The 17,437-nt window shown below is 43.0% G+C and overlaps 1 protein-coding gene across 1 annotated transcript in view; it reads left to right on the forward strand.

The window, feature by feature from the left end:
• LOC113581688 (protocadherin Fat 3) overlaps positions 1-17,437 on the forward strand; it is a 39,747-nt gene that overhangs the window by 10,480 nt on the left and 11,830 nt on the right. Inside the window, exons 3-21 of the mRNA XM_035535766.1 lie at positions 498-559; positions 3,032-3,346; positions 3,538-3,748; positions 4,124-4,195; positions 4,774-4,907; positions 5,326-5,601; positions 6,152-6,362; positions 6,608-10,693; positions 11,176-11,372; positions 11,640-11,793; positions 12,032-12,265; positions 12,668-13,060; positions 13,949-14,163; positions 14,388-14,525; positions 14,831-14,974; positions 15,188-15,379; positions 15,795-16,072; positions 16,280-16,827; positions 17,269-17,400. Coding sequence (XP_035391659.1) covers positions 498-559; positions 3,032-3,346; positions 3,538-3,748; positions 4,124-4,195; positions 4,774-4,907; positions 5,326-5,601; positions 6,152-6,362; positions 6,608-10,693; positions 11,176-11,372; positions 11,640-11,793; positions 12,032-12,265; positions 12,668-13,060; positions 13,949-14,163; positions 14,388-14,525; positions 14,831-14,974; positions 15,188-15,379; positions 15,795-16,072; positions 16,280-16,827; positions 17,269-17,400 — 7,992 coding nt within the window. The remainder of the gene's footprint in view (positions 1-497; positions 560-3,031; positions 3,347-3,537; positions 3,749-4,123; positions 4,196-4,773; positions 4,908-5,325; positions 5,602-6,151; positions 6,363-6,607; positions 10,694-11,175; positions 11,373-11,639; positions 11,794-12,031; positions 12,266-12,667; positions 13,061-13,948; positions 14,164-14,387; positions 14,526-14,830; positions 14,975-15,187; positions 15,380-15,794; positions 16,073-16,279; positions 16,828-17,268; positions 17,401-17,437) is intronic.

Consider the following 17,437-nt stretch of genomic DNA (forward strand, 5'->3'; position numbering starts at 1 on the left):
CATGCAATCTTATGAAGCTTATAAAGTTTTTCTCAACTGCATCTACAGTTGGAATTTGGGCTGTTTGACCCATTCTGTTATTTAACCACAGCCTCTAAGCAGATGCTCTAGGCTCAAGGAAAAGGTATTATTCTGGAACATCTTGCTTGTCTCAGTCTGGGTCTCATAAAGGTTTTACAGCTTTTGGGAGGCCACAAGGGACTCTAACAAACAAACAAACAAACAAGAACAGCTTGGCAAATGCTCTGGGTTGTGCCATCTGGGTTATGGCAGTGCAGAAGCCTCCTCGGTCCTTCTCCCCCCATCACACACAGGCTACAGCCAAGCTGGCCCTCTGCGCCCCTGCCACATCACTGCTGCAAATCACTGTATAGGCACAATAATTGCTCTGAATATCTTACAGTTTGTTTAGCTTATGAAGCAACAACGTTTTCTTGTAAAGGTTTGACAGTCTTTAAATATTTTGTATTATATTGTAGTGATTCTATTTTTCTTAGGTCTCATCACCACAACTTCAAGGAAACTGGACAGAGAGCAGCAAGCAGAGCATTTCTTAGAGGTAAAGAGTCTCCTGAGCTTTTAAGCTACACACTGTTCCCCAGAACCCTCAGGCCCAGAGGTTACCATAACATTAACACTGATTAAAGGTCTTTAAACATTTAATTGAAAATGATTTCCTTACACAATTTCTTAGTGTATGTAAGTGGTAAAAGTAATTAAGTGGAATAAGACAGCTAAAGTAAATCCATGAGTGAACTCAATAGGTTTTATACTGAATTGAACAGGCAAAGCTATATGCCATACTACTAAACTATACTAAACTCTAAGTTTTAGTGTCGACACAAAGGAAAAGGAGAGGAACAAAAGCTATTGATTATTTGAAGTAAGACGGAGTGCACACAGGATACATTAAGGGGCAAAACTCTGCACTCTTTAATGACTTCATAATGACGGTGTAGATGAGTAGACTATGCAGCAGTGCAGCCCAGTGGGTACCAGAGAAGTCAGACTCTGAGAGGAGACATCGTTCATCCATATCCCATTACGGCACACACGTGTAATTGTTCAAACTCTGATAGTGGGTCGTGAGCCAGCGCTCATTGATCACCCACTGGAGGCTGCACCTTGGCGCAGATCGATGGCATGAGCATGACTGCCCGTGATCCCTTGGCCATGTGTGTGGGCTGGAGGGAGAGCCACGGGTCTGTTTGTCCTGAAGCTACATGCAGCAGGGTAATTCTGAACTCTGTTGTCACCCCTGCCTCAGGCCCTGCTAGGGATTGGATAAAGAGACATCTTCTGAATGTCAATATGTTGCTCAGTGTGACTCTGGGTTTTTCACTATTGTCTAATGAGTATGTGAAACACATGCACTGGCTGTTTCTTGCACTGTCTATATTCATGTTCATGGGTAATGCTTAGATTGACACTGTAAAAAGGTATTGAGAACTTTATTGTGTACCTCAAGTGGTACCTTATCTCTTAAGAGTGATTTTATATCCTGTGACTTAATGTATGCATTGATCATATAAAGCAGAATTATTTAGTGACATTTGCTTCCCATGTGTGAGATCATGAATTTTTATTTCTGACGATGCAAATGTTGATATGTTGATTTATATGTATAGCGTTTCAACATGGACATGTTCTGTAGGTTGTTTGATGGTTTTCTGATATCAGATGTACTCTGGAACACTTCCAGAAATATTTATTTACTTACTTACTTATTTATAGTATTTAATAATTTAACTGCTGTAGAGTAAATATACAGAATGTTATACAGTTTGTTCAGTTGTTCACTGCACAAGCCTGTGACAATATTCTTATTGTTTTTCATGATTGTTGTTATATATTTTGCATATATTTTGCATTTACATTTCTTCATTTATCAGATGCTCTTATCCTGAGTGTTTTGGAAAGCATGCTATAGGCACTATAATACATCTATAATGCACTATAAGACATCCTGTTCAGATTTAGCAGAAAAGCAGGAGAATTGTAGCATGGCTAACAGTAACAGCACTGCCTCCATGCAGTCAACACACTGATGCGGTTAAACTAGTCTATAGCAATTCTGCTGAGAATTCACGGTTAATTGATTTTCTGCCTTTTTGAATAATCTATATCATCTTTTTTAAACAAAAACAAAGATGATAATATTAACATGTCTTAGAAAATGTAGAGCTTATACTTTATTTCTAGCCAATACGTGAATAAAAGTATGTGCATCTAATACATATTTCTCTCAGAAATATGTATTAGATGCGCATACTTTTATTCACGTTTTGGCTAGAAATAAAGTGTGTGTGTGTGTATATATATATACAAACAATACATATTGCACATATATATATATATATATATATATATATAATTTATTTTTTTCTCTATGCACCCGTTTTCTTTTTCCTCAGTTTGGACAGAGCACTCTCAACCATTTCACTGCGAGTTATACTGTGTATGACTATGTATGTGACAAATAAACCGAACTTGAACTAACATCCCAGCTGCTTAACATACATTGTAGTACATATTGAAAACATATTTGTATATTGTAAAATGTATAGACATTTATTTTTCATTATTTTTAGATAATAATTTAAAAAATAATAGTTATACACAACTTTTTCCATGTATATGATAGATTGATTATAAATTATATGTAAATAACTATCCTCACTGATCATTTCCCTGATCTTTCCCAACTCATGAACTAGACATTAAGGCTTTTGTCCGTTACATATATTTTGGAACTTCAGGATACTTAAGTATGCCAAATGGCCTCCTGGAGGGTCATGGCATTGCCAGGTTTAGAATTTTCCAATCTTCAGTAAAGCCGATTGAAGATGTAAGTTCTACTATATTATGTAGAGAACATACTCAAGCCTGCTGTGCTGTAGCTCTCAAGAAATACCGTTTGACACCACCGCTTTAGGGCAATGATTCCATTTCAAATCTTTTTGAACCTTCTGAATTGACGTCCACAAATGCATATCCTTTTGTTTGTTTTGAAACGTTGACATGCATACAGGTGACAATTACAGATGGCAGTGGTGTCCCCAGGCAGTCCACGGTGTGGGTGATAGTGCATGTCCAAGACGAGAATGACAACAAGCCCGAGTTCCCCCAGCCGATCTACTGCATCAGTCTCCCAGAACGTGACCGGAACAAGCGCGGCGAGCCCGTCTACAGAGTCTTCGCACATGACCCTGACCAAGGGCCCAATGCACAGCTCACCTACAGCATAGTGGACGGTAATGAGGACAACAAGTTCTCCATCGATGCCAAGTCAGCCGTGGTGTCCTCCAGGAAGACGGTTACCGCAGGGGACTGCAACATGCTTACGGTACATGAACATGCTGTCATGTAGGACAGCAGACACAGGAACAGTCTGCCCCAGGCAGTGTAGGCTCAATCTCTGACTCTGTTTATTTATTTGTTTGGTTATCTGTTTATTTATTTACTCTAATGTCACTCGTTACCTGTTGCATATCTGCCCATTTGTCCGGCGTGTCGTGTCCTCTCCATGCTGTGCAGATAAAGGCCACAGACAACGGGAGCCCTCAGAAGTGGGCGACTACACAGCTTCATATTGAGTGGATCCGGAAGCCTTTGCCCCCAACACAGGCGTTGCGCTTCACTGCTCCTAGCTATAACTTTGCTGTGGCAGAGAGCACCAGAGTGTCAGAAAGCGTGGGAGTCATCTCTGTCCTGCAGCCAGAAACACAGCTCTGGTTTGAAATCACTGGTGAGCTTCATAAATACGTAGGTTTGGTTGGATGCGAGGTTATGAGTCTGGTTGCATGGTGGTACCAAGTTGTATTTAGGAAGCAGCCTAATCTTTAGTGTGCACTTTGTATGTAGTTTTTTTTTTTTTTTCATATTTATTCATCAATTTAAGGATGACATTCGGCTGTACTATCATTCTGCGATTTTTTTTTTTCCCTTCTCCCCATTTTATTTCTTTTTCATGAAGAGAAGCTGCATCAGGATGTGTATGTGGAGTGTGCTTTTCTGAACCCGAAAACTGAACAAAAGACATTGTAATCTGGCACAGCAGGGCCTCTTTCAATCTCTTTGTGACATTCTGCTTGGTCTCTCTTTCTTCATTTGGTTTGAAAAGGTGGAAGGACGTCACGGGAGAAGTTTTATATTCCTCAGAGCTCCTGTGTTAGAAACTGTACAGATGATGCAGGTAGGAACAATAAAACATATTTTGTTTGGATTTTTGCATTACCCGCTTCATCCCATGGGTTATCCCACTTTCCGATACTTGCTTTTAGAACTCATCTTGCTCAGGGCAAAAGTGCAACTCTTGTTACAGTAAACAGTGAATACCCAGTCACCTGCCAGGGTCTGGGTCCTCTCATCTCAGTTAAGTGCTGTGGAAATTGAGTGGAATTGGATAAGATACTTGCAATGAATACTAAAAATGCCCGGAGAGTGTGCCCTCATCCTACAGCGTGGACTGGAATGGATGATTTGATGAACCGTGGCAGAGGAGCCTGAACCTGCTGGAAGTGTTTGCGTCAGGATGAGCCTGCAACTGATGAGAAAGATGGCAGCGTGAAGTCGCCTGATGTTCTGAAATCCCTCAAACTTTGATGATGTGCCATGCAACATTCAGATTGCATGTCCCAGGGCGGCGGTAGAATGATCGTGTCGATCATCTCAAACTCACCATTACAACATGATAAATATGACACCTGCGAGAACTTATTTTGCCTAAGAGATATGTGTCTTTCATTTGTATTTGCTCATTTGCTGTGACAGGAAGCTATGGAGGTTTTGACATCCTTAGAGGGAGGCGGACTATAGTAGTGGCAAGGCCTCTGGATGCAGAGAGCCAGTCACTCTACAACATGACTGTCCAGGTGACTGATGGGACAAATAAAGCATCCACACAGGTACTTTTACATTTTTTAAATGAAAATCCTTTATTTTAAAGGCTTTATGAAAAGCACTGCTGCTTCAAATACATTATTTCTGCATCCACCTCTTTCACAAGGTTAGCATTTGTTTTCCTCTGCTGGATGTGTTCACGAGGTCTATTACTTCAAAGTCTTGTTCTTTATTAATGTTTAGCGCCTTTTTTTGCTTTGTGAGTGAAATAGGCTTGTGTGTTCTTTGATTGCAATACCCCGCATCACCTTCATACAAGGGCTTGACCAGTAATAACCAATAGACAACAGAGACATAGTGTGCTGACTCAGATAACTTCGCAGAGTTTTTCTCTGCCACTCATCTTTATAGCTATTATATGCGTCGATTTATGTGCCGTGATTTATACATTTTAGTTCATTAGCTCCCACTGCCTCTCTTCAGGTTTATATAAAGGTTTTGGACAGCAATGACAACGCTCCAGCTTTCTCTCAGTCCACACACGTCGTCTCACTTCCAGAGGACACACCAGCAGACACTGAGGTTTTGAAGCTCAGAGCAATAGACAAAGATGAACGGGCCAAGCTGAGCTACTCTGTCCATGGCAGTGGCGATCCAGTCAGCATGCGCATGTTCCGAATCCATCCAGGCACCGGTGTGGTGTACACAGCCGATCGCCTGGACTACGAAGCGCACACACAGCATATCCTCACTATTATGGTGAGAAATAAAATACCTTCATGTTATAGAGTAATGAGCTCGCATTATTCTATTATTACAGTATTACATTATTCCTCGATCTGAAATATTATACTCAAGTTATAATCAAATTACTTCACTGGTGTGTGAAGAAAGTGAAATTTGTAATTGGAAGCATCATGATAGATTTTATGCATGTTAAATGTCAGACAGAAATAATGATAAGGAAGTATCCCACTCCTTACAACTGTCATTATCTACTTTAGTATCCTTTTCTCTATTCCTTTTCTTTTCTCGTTTTGATCATCTTTTTTCTTTGTTTTTCCACACCTTCAGTTTTCCCTTGCAGGTATTTTCTACACCCACTGACCTTGGTTTGAAACAATTACCTTGTAGATACACCTTATGAATGTAGAGAGATTATAGTCTATCTGTATCCAAAATGTTCCTATCGACTCAAAACGGCTTTGGGCCAGATATTTTGGGTGATGTAGCAATATACCACCAAACAGCTTATAATAAAGTGGTTGCTAAGAGTATATCTGTGTGTGTCTCTCTTCATTTTCTTTAGGTGAAAGACCAGGAGTTTCCTTATTACAGAGATCTGGCACAGATCACTGTAAACGTAGAAGATGCCAATGATCAGAATCCCTTTTTCACACACACAGTGTATGATGGGGTGGTGACTGAGTCAGCCTCCCCTGGGACACCTGTGGTACAGGTCACTGCCTTGGACAGAGACACAGGGAGGAATGGGGAGATAGTGTATTTATTTGAAGCAGGTGAGTTACATGCACACATACACACACACACACACACACACACACACACACACACACACACAGCTTGATTGCTCTTCCATTGTCATTCAACTATATGAAATGATTGTTTTATGTCTCATAATTTTATATTTGTTCTGTAAAAGTGTACTGTATCTGGAGTGCATTAAAGAACTACTTATATGTTCACTGCTGTAAATGACCTGTTTTTCCTTGGGTGTCTGTTTCGTTATTCTGTTTTCCTTCAGGCAACACAGGGGGGGTGTTTGGAATCGACTCACTGTCAGGCATCATTTCAGTGGCAAGAGAGCTAGACCTTACATTTGCTGGTCATTACGCCCTTACTGTGCGTGCCATGGATGGAGGCACCCCGGCGCTAAGTGCTACAGCCACTGTTAGAATAACTATCTCTCTCTCAGACCTCCACAGGCCTAAGTTCACTCAGCTGGACTACCAGGCTGAGATCCGTGAGAACGCGCCCATCGGAACCCTCGTCACCCATGTCAAAGCTGTAAGTCGGTCGCTGCTCGTTTATGACATCATGCAAGGGAACAGCGAGAAGAGGTTTGGGATCAACTGTTACACCGGTGTAATCACAACTCAGATGTCCCTCGACTTCGAAGCCACCACGTCCTATGCGCTGGTCGTCCAGGCTGTCAGCATGGCAGGGATTGTTTCCAGTGTTACAGTTAACATTCAAGTGATGGATGAAAATGATAATCCACCCATGTTGAAAAAGCTATGCTACTCTGGGAGTATCAGTGAAGCAGCCCCTTCTAACAGTGTAGTGTTAGACGATGATGGAAGTCCCCTGATGATTCAAGTCACTGATGCTGATAGGAGCCAGAATGCCTTATTAGTCTTTCAGATTGTAGAAGATGTGGCTAGGTTGTTTTTCACTGTGGACTCTGGTACTGGATCCATAAGGACTATTACCAGCCTAGACTATGAGACTTTTAGTGAGTTTCACTTTCATGTTAATGTGAGGGACAGTGGTAGTCCCCAGTTAATCATGGAAAGACCAGCGGAGGTTGTAATCAAGGTGATGAACATCAATGACTCTCCTCCAAAGTTCTCCCAAGATGCCTATGAAAGCATCTTGTTGCTCCCTACCTATGTGGGTGTAGAGGCTTTGAGAGTGGAGGCATTTGACCCTGACATGAGCACGAGAACTGATTTGATATATTCTTTAGCCGACAGCCGCATGGCATTCTTTGCCATTGAGTCCAGCAGTGGAATCCTCACGGTCAAAAACGACAAACTAGCCCAAGATGGCTACCGCTTCACTGTTAAAGCATCGGCTGGACGATACTCCTGCACAGCCCTCGTCACCATCCTGGTGCGAGAGGCTATGGAGAGTGACCTCCTCTTCAGCCAGTCCATGTACTCCTCCTCTGTAGTAGAGAACAGCTCAAACATATCCAACGTGGCGGTGGTGAGCACTACCGGTAGCCGTCTGAACGAGCCAATTAAGTATGGACTGCTAAATGCATGGACACACTTTACTATCTGTCCGACATCTGGGGTCATACAGACCACAGGGGTCACATTTGACCGAGAACAGCAGGAATTTTATGAGTTAGTGGTGGAGGTGAGCCGGGAACATGACCCACTCAGGGTAGCCAGGGTGAATGTACGAGTGCAAGTGGAAGATATCAACGACAATGCTCCTGAGTTTGTTGGCCTTCCATACTACGCGGTGGTGCAGCTTGATGCCCAGCCTGGCTCGTCCATTTTTCGTGCCTCAGCCACAGATTTGGACAAAGGGATGAATGGGAAGGTATTCTATGACCTTAAAGAGGAGTATAGCCATTTTGACATAAATAGTGTCACAGGTGAACTCACTCTTAAAAGAGCCTTTGTAGCAAATCTGTCTAATGCAGAGCACCAAGTGATCATTTTTGCACATGATGCAGGCTACCCATCCCTCTTCAGTGCAGTGGAGCTCCTAGTGACAGTAGTTAACAAAGCCATGCCTGTTTTTGACAAGTCCTATTATGGTGTGTCTGTTAGAGAGGACATATCACTGTCAACTCCTATTATAAGCATCAATGCCACAGGTCCTGAAGGACAGACCATCATCTACACTATTGTGGATGGGGATCCATTACTTCAGTTTGACATTGGGTTTGACAATGGTGTGATCAGTGTCATTTACCCCTTGGACTATGAGACTATTTCATTCTACAAGCTAACAGTCAGGTCCACAGACACACTCACTGGAGCAAGATCAGAAGTGAACGTCGACATTATTGTTGTAGATGTGAATGACAATGCCCCTGTATTTGAGAAGGTGTCTTATACAGTCACCTTATCTGAGAACACAATGATTGGGTCAGTGGTAGTGCAACTCTTGGCAGCAGACAAGGACTCAGAAAAAAATGGTGTCATTCTCTATCAGATTCTCTCAGAAGATATCAATCGCTCTGACTACTTCCACATTGAAAGTAGAAGTGGTCTTGTCCTGACAGGACATCTTTTGGACTATGAAGTTATCCAGAGGTACCAGTTTATTGTCCGGGCAGTAGACAATGGCTCTCCAGCCCAGAGTAGTGAAGTCATGGTCACTGTCTTAGTAAATGACACAAACGACAACCCTCCATCCTTCAACCAGCCACTCTATGAGGCTTTTGTTAGTGTCCTTGTTCCGAGAGGACACTTTGTGACCTGCATTAAAGCCTCTGATGCAGACATTTCAGATGTTGACAGGCTAAGGTACAGCATCCTCTCTGGAGATGAGGGAATGACTTTCACTATAGACTCTGAGACAGGAGTCATCTCCTTATCTAAGCAGTTCAGGCAAGGCATGTGTTCGGTATACATCCTCAACGTGTCTGTATCGGATGGGGTGTTCACCAGCCCGGCACAGGTGAGCATAAGGATCTTGGGGGCAAACGTTTACAGTCCTGTCTTTAGCCAAAGATTTTATGTGGCTGAAGTGCAAGAGAATGCACCTGCAGGAACGAAAGTAATTCAGGTGTGGGCCACAGATGACGACTCTGGGCTTTTTGGTCAGATTGTGTATTCATTCAGCAGTGACCTTGCAAAAACTCAGTTTAGCATAGGAGCAGATGGCATGATCACTACTGCCCAACCATTAGACAGAGAGAATCCACTGAACAGGGACATTGTGTTAACAGTAATGGCTCTGGATGGAGGAGGAAGGGCATCCTTCTGTAGTGTTAGAGTAATGGTAACAGATGAGAATGATAATGCACCATGTTTCAGGGCCAAAGAGTACAGGGTTAGTATTAGGGCTAACATAGCCATAGGATCTCTGGTTACTCAGATCCAGGCTTTGGATCCAGATGCTGGGGATAATGGCAGGATAAGTTACTCCCTGTACAGTGAGGCACGGCTCCCTCTAGTGGATGTGTTAGAGATTGAGCCCGACAGTGGCTGGATGGTCACAAAGGCAAGCATGACTTATTTAAGAGGAACTGTTCTCTCCTTGTTTGTCAAAGCGACTGATAATGGAGTCCCTGCTAAACACTCACTGGTGTCTGCGTTTATCCATGTCCTGCCACCTGATGCCAACATACCAACATTCACTCGGCCCAAGTACTCTTTCTCTGTTTCAGAAGACACACCCATTGGGACAGCTTTGGGTTCAGTGTGCCTGAGTCCAGGCCAGATGGGAGCTTTTTCTGTGATAAATGGAGAGACCATGGAGAGCAACCAGGGTGGAACATTTATTGTGGAAAGAGATACTGGACTACTTAGGCTTGTAAACGCACTAGACTATGAGCTAGTGAACATCTATCATTTCACGGTTTCTGCTACCATGAGGCAAGCTCTGGTGGAATCCATGTCTGTAGTAGATCTGGAGGTGAAAGTGTTGGATGTGAATGACAATAATCCTTCCTTTGAGACTAGCTCATACACGGCTATGGTCATGGAGGGCCTGCCTGTTGGAACAAGGGTCATCCAGGTGCATGCAGTGGACCCTGACTGGGGCTCAAATGGACAGGTCATCTACATGCTTGGACTTACCCTGAACCAGAAGGACCAGACCTCTACAACTGCTGCCATGTTTGCAATTGATAGCAAAACTGGATGGATCTCCACCCTTGGAGACCTAGACCATGAAACATGCCCATCTTACACCTTCAGTGTAATTGCATCAGATCTAGGGAAGACAGTGTCTCTCTCTTCAACTGCTTCAGTTACTGTTGCCATTGCTGATGTCAACGACAACCCTCCTACTTTTGATAGGGGATATTACAGGGGTTCTGTGACAGAGAGTGATGCAATAGGAGAAGTGGTGTCTGTGCTAAGCACTCGAGACCGGGACACGTCGGATCAGAATAGACTCATCAGCATCCATATTACAGGTTTGTATTAAACTAGGCCATTGTGGTATGATTTATAAGTGCTGAAGGCTTTCGGGGAAAAGATTTCCATATTGAAAAGATTTAATTTAATGAATGAAGGGAACAAAAACAATGCCAGTGGAAAAGACATTGGTTTTATGTGTCTTGTCTTTTGTTTAAAGTCCATTTATGAGATGAACAGATTGTCACAATTAAGCTCAGTATATTGCTATATATGCCTTCTGAAGTGTCGTTCACATTGTGTGTGCCAGTAAATGTGCCTGGTAGAAAGAAACTCTGGGTGTCTGTATTTGTATTTTGGTTTTTATATATTGGTGGAAGGATCTATCCTCATTCAAATCATAGTATAGTACTGGAGGCAATAAGATGAACCCTAAGTGGTGCATATTTTAATGGCAAAGAATTCAGACTAATTTGTACATCTTTGCAAAATTGGGAGATGGAAATGTGTTCTTCTTTTTGCATTGTCCTCCTCAACCCAGGGGGAGACCCTAAAGGGGTGTTTGCACTAGCTGCAGTGCAAGGAGAGTGGAAGGTGTTTGTAAAGCAGCCACTGGACAGGGAGGGCCAGGATCGATATCTACTCAATATCACCGCCACTGACGGCCTTTTTATCACCTGGGTTATTGTAGAGGTCACTGTCATGGATGCCAATGACAACAGTCCTATATGCAACCAGGTCTGGATCCTGTCACTTCAATATCTAGAGTGTCAATCTATTCTCTAGTGTATACTTTATGGGTGTACCAGTCAGTCTCTATTTTACACTTTAGGTATTAATTCAGGTGAATTTACTGTGGATGGGTTTTCTTTCAGATTTAAGCTTTATTGTTTCAATTTGTCTTATTCAATGGATCTGTTATCTTTACTGAACTCTAATCATATACATGCAGGTGCTCCATTTTTGTCTAATATTTCTGTTATATATAATTTTTTTTTTTACCAGGCTCTGTATGAAGCCTCATTTCCAGAGGATATTCCCATTAATAATGTTATTCTGAATGTTGGGGCTACAGACTTTGATATAGGCTCAAATGCAGAAATTCAGTATTCTTTATATGGCAATGGAGTTGAAGACTTCTACATGGATTCAAAAACTGGTAAAAGACAGCATACAATACTTAACATTTTGTGAATTTTGGAGCATGATTATACTGGTTTTGGCATAGTCTTCCCTTTGTGGTGATTTAAATGTAATGTTTTAAAAATAGAATTTTTGAATTAGCAGTATTCTTTGTTACAAAGCAATAATACATCTCCTGATACATAAAAAATAACCAGTGAGAGTTCCTACAAGAAAATTATTGTTGTTTTTTTTCTTTTTTCATACATTTTTAGGGGAGCTGAAGACAGCCTCTTTGATAGACCGAGAGAAGACTCCGGGCTATAAACTAATAGCCCAAGCTACAGATGCAGGCGGTCTGTTCTGCCGCTCTGAGATCTCCCTTACTGTTCTGGATGTGAATGATAATGCTCCATCTTTCTTTTTCACTGAGTTTCTAGCCACTGTGTTTGAGAGTGCTGCATCCAAAACCCTTCTTACACGCCTGCAGGCCAGTGATCCCGATGAGGGTATGTACGCTGGTTTTACACTGGCATTTTGCAGGTGTACAGTTACATTATAGACTGTAGCCCATTAGTTGGCATAATTTTACCACAATTTGTCAGTCACCCTGTCAGGACCACTGCTGACTGAATATTACTTGGGTTGACAGATCATTCTCAGTGCAGCCATGACACTGGCACAGTGGTAGCATAATTTTGTGCAGGTAAAGGTGTTATCAGGCACAGCACTTTTGCTACAGTTTTTGTACATCTCAGTGTCACCACTGGGTGGAAAGTGGTAACCCAGCTGAGTTTTCTAGAGAAGAATTAGGTGCACTATAATCCCCTATAATGGGGAATCTGTGCTGAAAGTTCTGAAGTAATCAAAGTGATCTCTTTGTTAACTTCTTTCTTGTCTACCTGGATCAGGCCTGAACAGAAGAATTGTGTATTCACTGGTGGATTCGGCCAATGGCATATTCTCTATTGAACCCTTTTCTGGTGTGGTGATTCTGGAGAAACCTCTGGATCACGAGCTCCAGGACTCATACCGGGTGAGGGTCCAGGCTTCCGACCAAGCTGGGACAGCCGGCTCCCTCTCCACGCAAGTGGACCTCACTGTCCTGGTTCTGGACGTAAACGATAACCCGCCGGTCTTCCAGAAGCAGGACTACTCTGTTACAGTGCCTGAAGATGTTGCTGTGGGTTCAGAGGTGCTGAGGGTCCTTGCTACCAGTGAAGACATTGGGGTCAATGCTGAGATCTACTACAGTATCAGAACAGGCAATGAACTGGGCAGGTTTTCCATTGATGAAACCACAGGTGAGATGAGTTCTTGGTGCTGTTTGTGAACTTTAAATTGGAGGGATGAACTCATTTACTCATATGGTCTCAAAACCACATCAGTCAATCAGGCACAAAGTGTCTTTCCCAAAGTCATTTTCTCTAGGCCACTTCAAAGTCACTACGAGAGAGTGGAACATCCAAGTGGATGTTATTTCCTGCTAGGCATTTCTCTCCGCCACACCTCCAATGGTGCCCTTGATTGTACTGATTTTGACTTACACTGACTGACTTATTTTCCTCTTTTGCATGAATAAAAGGATAAAAACATCAGAAGAATGTTAACAGTGGAGAATAATTTGGGGGATTACACTATAAGAAAGGGCAGAGCACTTGAGTGTAGTGGTTTAAGAAATGAATTATGCATGGGCCATAACCTCAAGCAGCAACTATAATACTACATAGAGTTAATGTTTCTTATTTTAAGTGTGTGCACTGCTGTAGCAAGTGTTTCTGGACTATTAGTGTGGTGGTAGCAGTACTGGAGGCCCCTCTGCATTCTGCTGTTTTTATGTTTTTTCTGTTCTAACACAACAGTTTCAGCTCATGGAGGTCTTGATATTTAGCTAATGATAGCTCAAGTATGCTAGAACCGGATAAATAAAATTGTGTAGAGCAGGCATTCCTCCTGGACTAAAGCTGGCAGACACCAACATATTGGATTAGAAGAAGACATCCAGAAAATCAATGCTTTTAAAGGCACATAGCAAGTTAATAGCTAAAGTAAATTTTTACACATAGGTCCAAATATGCATCTTAATGTTTGCAGTGATTAGGTCACTGATTAGGTCATAGAAGACAGTCGAAAGAAGGCTGGTTTGTGGTCTGCATTGTCATTAATGCCAATTCTCATTCTCATAACCCCAGGCACCATCTCTGTAGCTGGTGAGCTGGACTACGAGGTGTGCAAAGACTACTTCATCAAAGTGGAGGCTGTGGATGGGGGAACTCCTCCACTGAAAACCTCCACCATGGTAACCATTGATGTGATGGATGTCAACGATAATGCGCCTGCCTTCAGCGAAGATGTTTACAATGTTCTGATCAGCGAAGATGCTGCCATTGGAGAGACAGTCACCACGGTAGTGCTCTTTCATCCTAGGCTTTACACTGCTTCAGAAGTGATTAATTAACGTTGGATCTCACCTAACTTTTTACAGCCGGTACTTAATTATACTCCCCCATACGTCTTTGATGAATATTCTGCTAATTTAAAATAATTTGCAGTATATATATGCAGTATATATGCAGTAATCAGTCCAGCTGATTGTGTTGCGTGGGATGTTTGCGGGCTTGTGATGTGAAGTTGTTAGCAGAAGATATGGACAGTCAAGTAAACGGACATATCAGTTACTCCATCCTGAGGGGCGACAGGAGCAACCAGTTCTGGCTCGACCCTGTCACTGCCGTCCTGAAGGTCAACAAAGCACTCGACAGAGAGACGGTTAGAGTTTTAAACAAGCCTGATGATTTTGACTAACCACTCTTGACACCAAATTACTTGCTGCTTAGGATCTTAATTGTGTCCTTGTCCCAAGACATTTATTATATATTCTCAATTATTTTCAAACCAACCACAAAGCCTTCAGTTAATAAGCTTGTGATTCCGTAGGTGGACTGAAATTGATATATGGAACAGTTGCCTGTGGAAACATTGAGAAGCTGCGCACACAGTTCAGCTCCTTTGATTGTCACACTCCATTCTCAGTATGCACTCTTCCTCTGCTCTCCCTCTCTTACTCTCCTAAGGTTTCCAGCTACACGCTGACAGTCCAGGCATTCGACAGTGGATCACCTGCCATGTCTACTGCAGTAATTGTAAACATTGAGATTGCTGATATAAATGACAATACACCTGTGTTCTCACCTGCCAACGCCTCAGCAGTCATTCAGGTATGCTATGGTTTTGGCCCAATGGTCATGGATTAAGGCTTTATAACTACATCTGTCATTTTCTGACAGGCGTGACATGACTTGTGACATTGACTACATCTGTACTTTTTAGCATTTCTGAGAGTACTTTAGAATCTTCACAGCAACTTTATGTTCTGACAGTGATGAATAATTTCTCAGTATGAATTTTTAACAAGAATGTTAATTTTACAGCTGAACAAGCCTGCAGGGACCACTGTGCTGACACTGTCCGTCTCCGATAACGACTCCCCACGAAACGCGGGCCCTTTTGAGTTCCGCATTGTGTCTGGGAATGAAGCCAATGAATTTAGCCTGGATCAGAATGGAGAGCTGTGCTCCAACAAAGTGTTGGATGCCCCTCGGGAGTATGTGCTACAGATTCAGGTACGCCCACAGAACATCCTCAAATAGAAAAATTTGAAAAAATAATAATTTCATCATGTGCCCTTAAATTAATTAATTTATCCATGTGATTTTTTGTATGTGAAATTATGTCATTACTATTTTCAGCTTCTTTTTTTTAACTCCTGACATTTTTCTGTGATTAATATTAAGGCATAATATTTAGAAACTATGATGAATTAGTAACAAAACTGAAACTAATATGAAAGCTATGTAGTTACGAGAGGGAGGAATGTAAGTCTGGATCCAGCCTTGGCTCTTTAAGAGCTTAAGCCTTCAGGGACATGCTATAATGGAAAATGGCTACAGCTAAATCTGAAGTGCAAGAACAAATTTGACTTTGACTGCTTTTGAGATTCATAACCTTTATGGCAACTGCTTCCCCCCTTTGAGGAAGGCCTGGGACTCAGGTGAGCCTCGCCTGTCTTCATCCTCCTTTGTGTTCGTGCACGTGATCGGAGACAGCCTCTTCCGGCTTGTGGTCTTCCCGCTGGAAATCAGCGTGGTAATGGCAGCTGACGCCTTTCCTGGCGGCTTCGTCGGCAAGGTCCATGTCTCCAACGGTGATGAGAACAACGTTCTGTCCTTCATACAGAGGCCACAGCCCAAGAGCCCTTTTACAATCAACCAGCACGATGGCAAGATCGTAGCCCTCAGAAGCCTTGAGCCTGGCAGGTAGCCACGTCGAAAGCACTGAACCTTTATCTCTACTCATCTTTATTCAGGCATTCTGTTGTTTGTTTTACCTTCTTGTGATGCCTTTGCTCAGTTATTAACTGTTGAGTCTAAATAATGATATCTGTGTTCATACTCGGTCCTTGTAGTTATATCTTTAGAAGCAGCTGGTGTGTTACAGCTCTGATGATTTTCCATGCTTTCTAGGTACTTCATGAATGTTACGGTCAGTGATGGACTCTTGTCAGAGACAATTGGTGTGACGGTGCAGGTAGAGCAAGCCACCGAGGAGAAGGTGCAGAACGCTGTCATGCTGCATTTCCACAACCTCTCCCCTGAGGAATTTGTGGCCCTTTACCTCCAAGACCTGAAGAAGACACTGTGGACCGCACTTGCTGGAGCTGATCCAGAATCTGGAGCAGCCCAGATCCCGGGCCTGCTGCATGTCCTGGGCATACAACCGGTGGGACGATCTTCGGAGCTGGAGGTGCTGCTGGCGGTGGAGGCCCATGACGGGGGGTATGTAAGCCCTGGCGAGCTGGTTCTGAGGCTGGGCGAGGCACAGGGGTGGCTGGGTGGAGCCCTGCTTGTGGTGGATGTAGTGGACCAAAGCTGCTCTGGAGAGCTGGACTGTGGGGAGAGTGTGTGCGAGCTCAGCCTGAGGCTGGAGTCCAGCAGCCTGGTCACTTACAGCACTCCCAGAGTGAGCTTTGCCTCACCACACTTCAGCCGGACAGAGAGCTGCACCTGCGCAGGTAGAGACCTCGCTTTCCTCACACGTCACGACTTGACGAACCTCCAATACCGCACACATCTCACACGCTTCACACACGTCATACGTCTCACACACCGCACACATCAGACACCTCACACCCCTCACACGCTTCACATACAACACACTTCTCAAACACCTCACACCCCACAAACACACGCTTCACATGCTTTATGCTTCATACACTTCACACACCTCACATGCCTCACATGAATCATATGCTTTATACAACCACATACCTCCCACGCTTCATACACTACACACACATGCTCACTGCATGCAAAAACTCTTTTAAATAAGCTCCAAAGACTAGTAGCATTCATCTAAAAATGTTTGTCCATTGTTAATTTTTTTCCTTTGTTATAATTTCTGATATTTTCCTGTTTTAAATAGCTAGTGACATAACACCTGCACTTTTTGACAGATGGACTCTGTCCGTTGTCTCTGGAGCTGTGTGAAGGCCAGCCCTGTCCTTCTGACATGCAATGTGTACGTAGCAGTCCAACGGCGCCCTCTGTGTGCAAGTGTCTGCCTGGCACCCTTGACCATTGTGCAGGTTAGAGTGATACTGAGAACTTGTAACATGAGTATTG

The sequence above is a fragment of the Electrophorus electricus genome, chromosome 17 (genome assembly GCF_013358815.1).
Source record: "Electrophorus electricus isolate fEleEle1 chromosome 17, fEleEle1.pri, whole genome shotgun sequence".
In the NCBI taxonomy this organism is placed as follows: Eukaryota; Metazoa; Chordata; class Actinopteri; order Gymnotiformes; family Gymnotidae; genus Electrophorus; species Electrophorus electricus.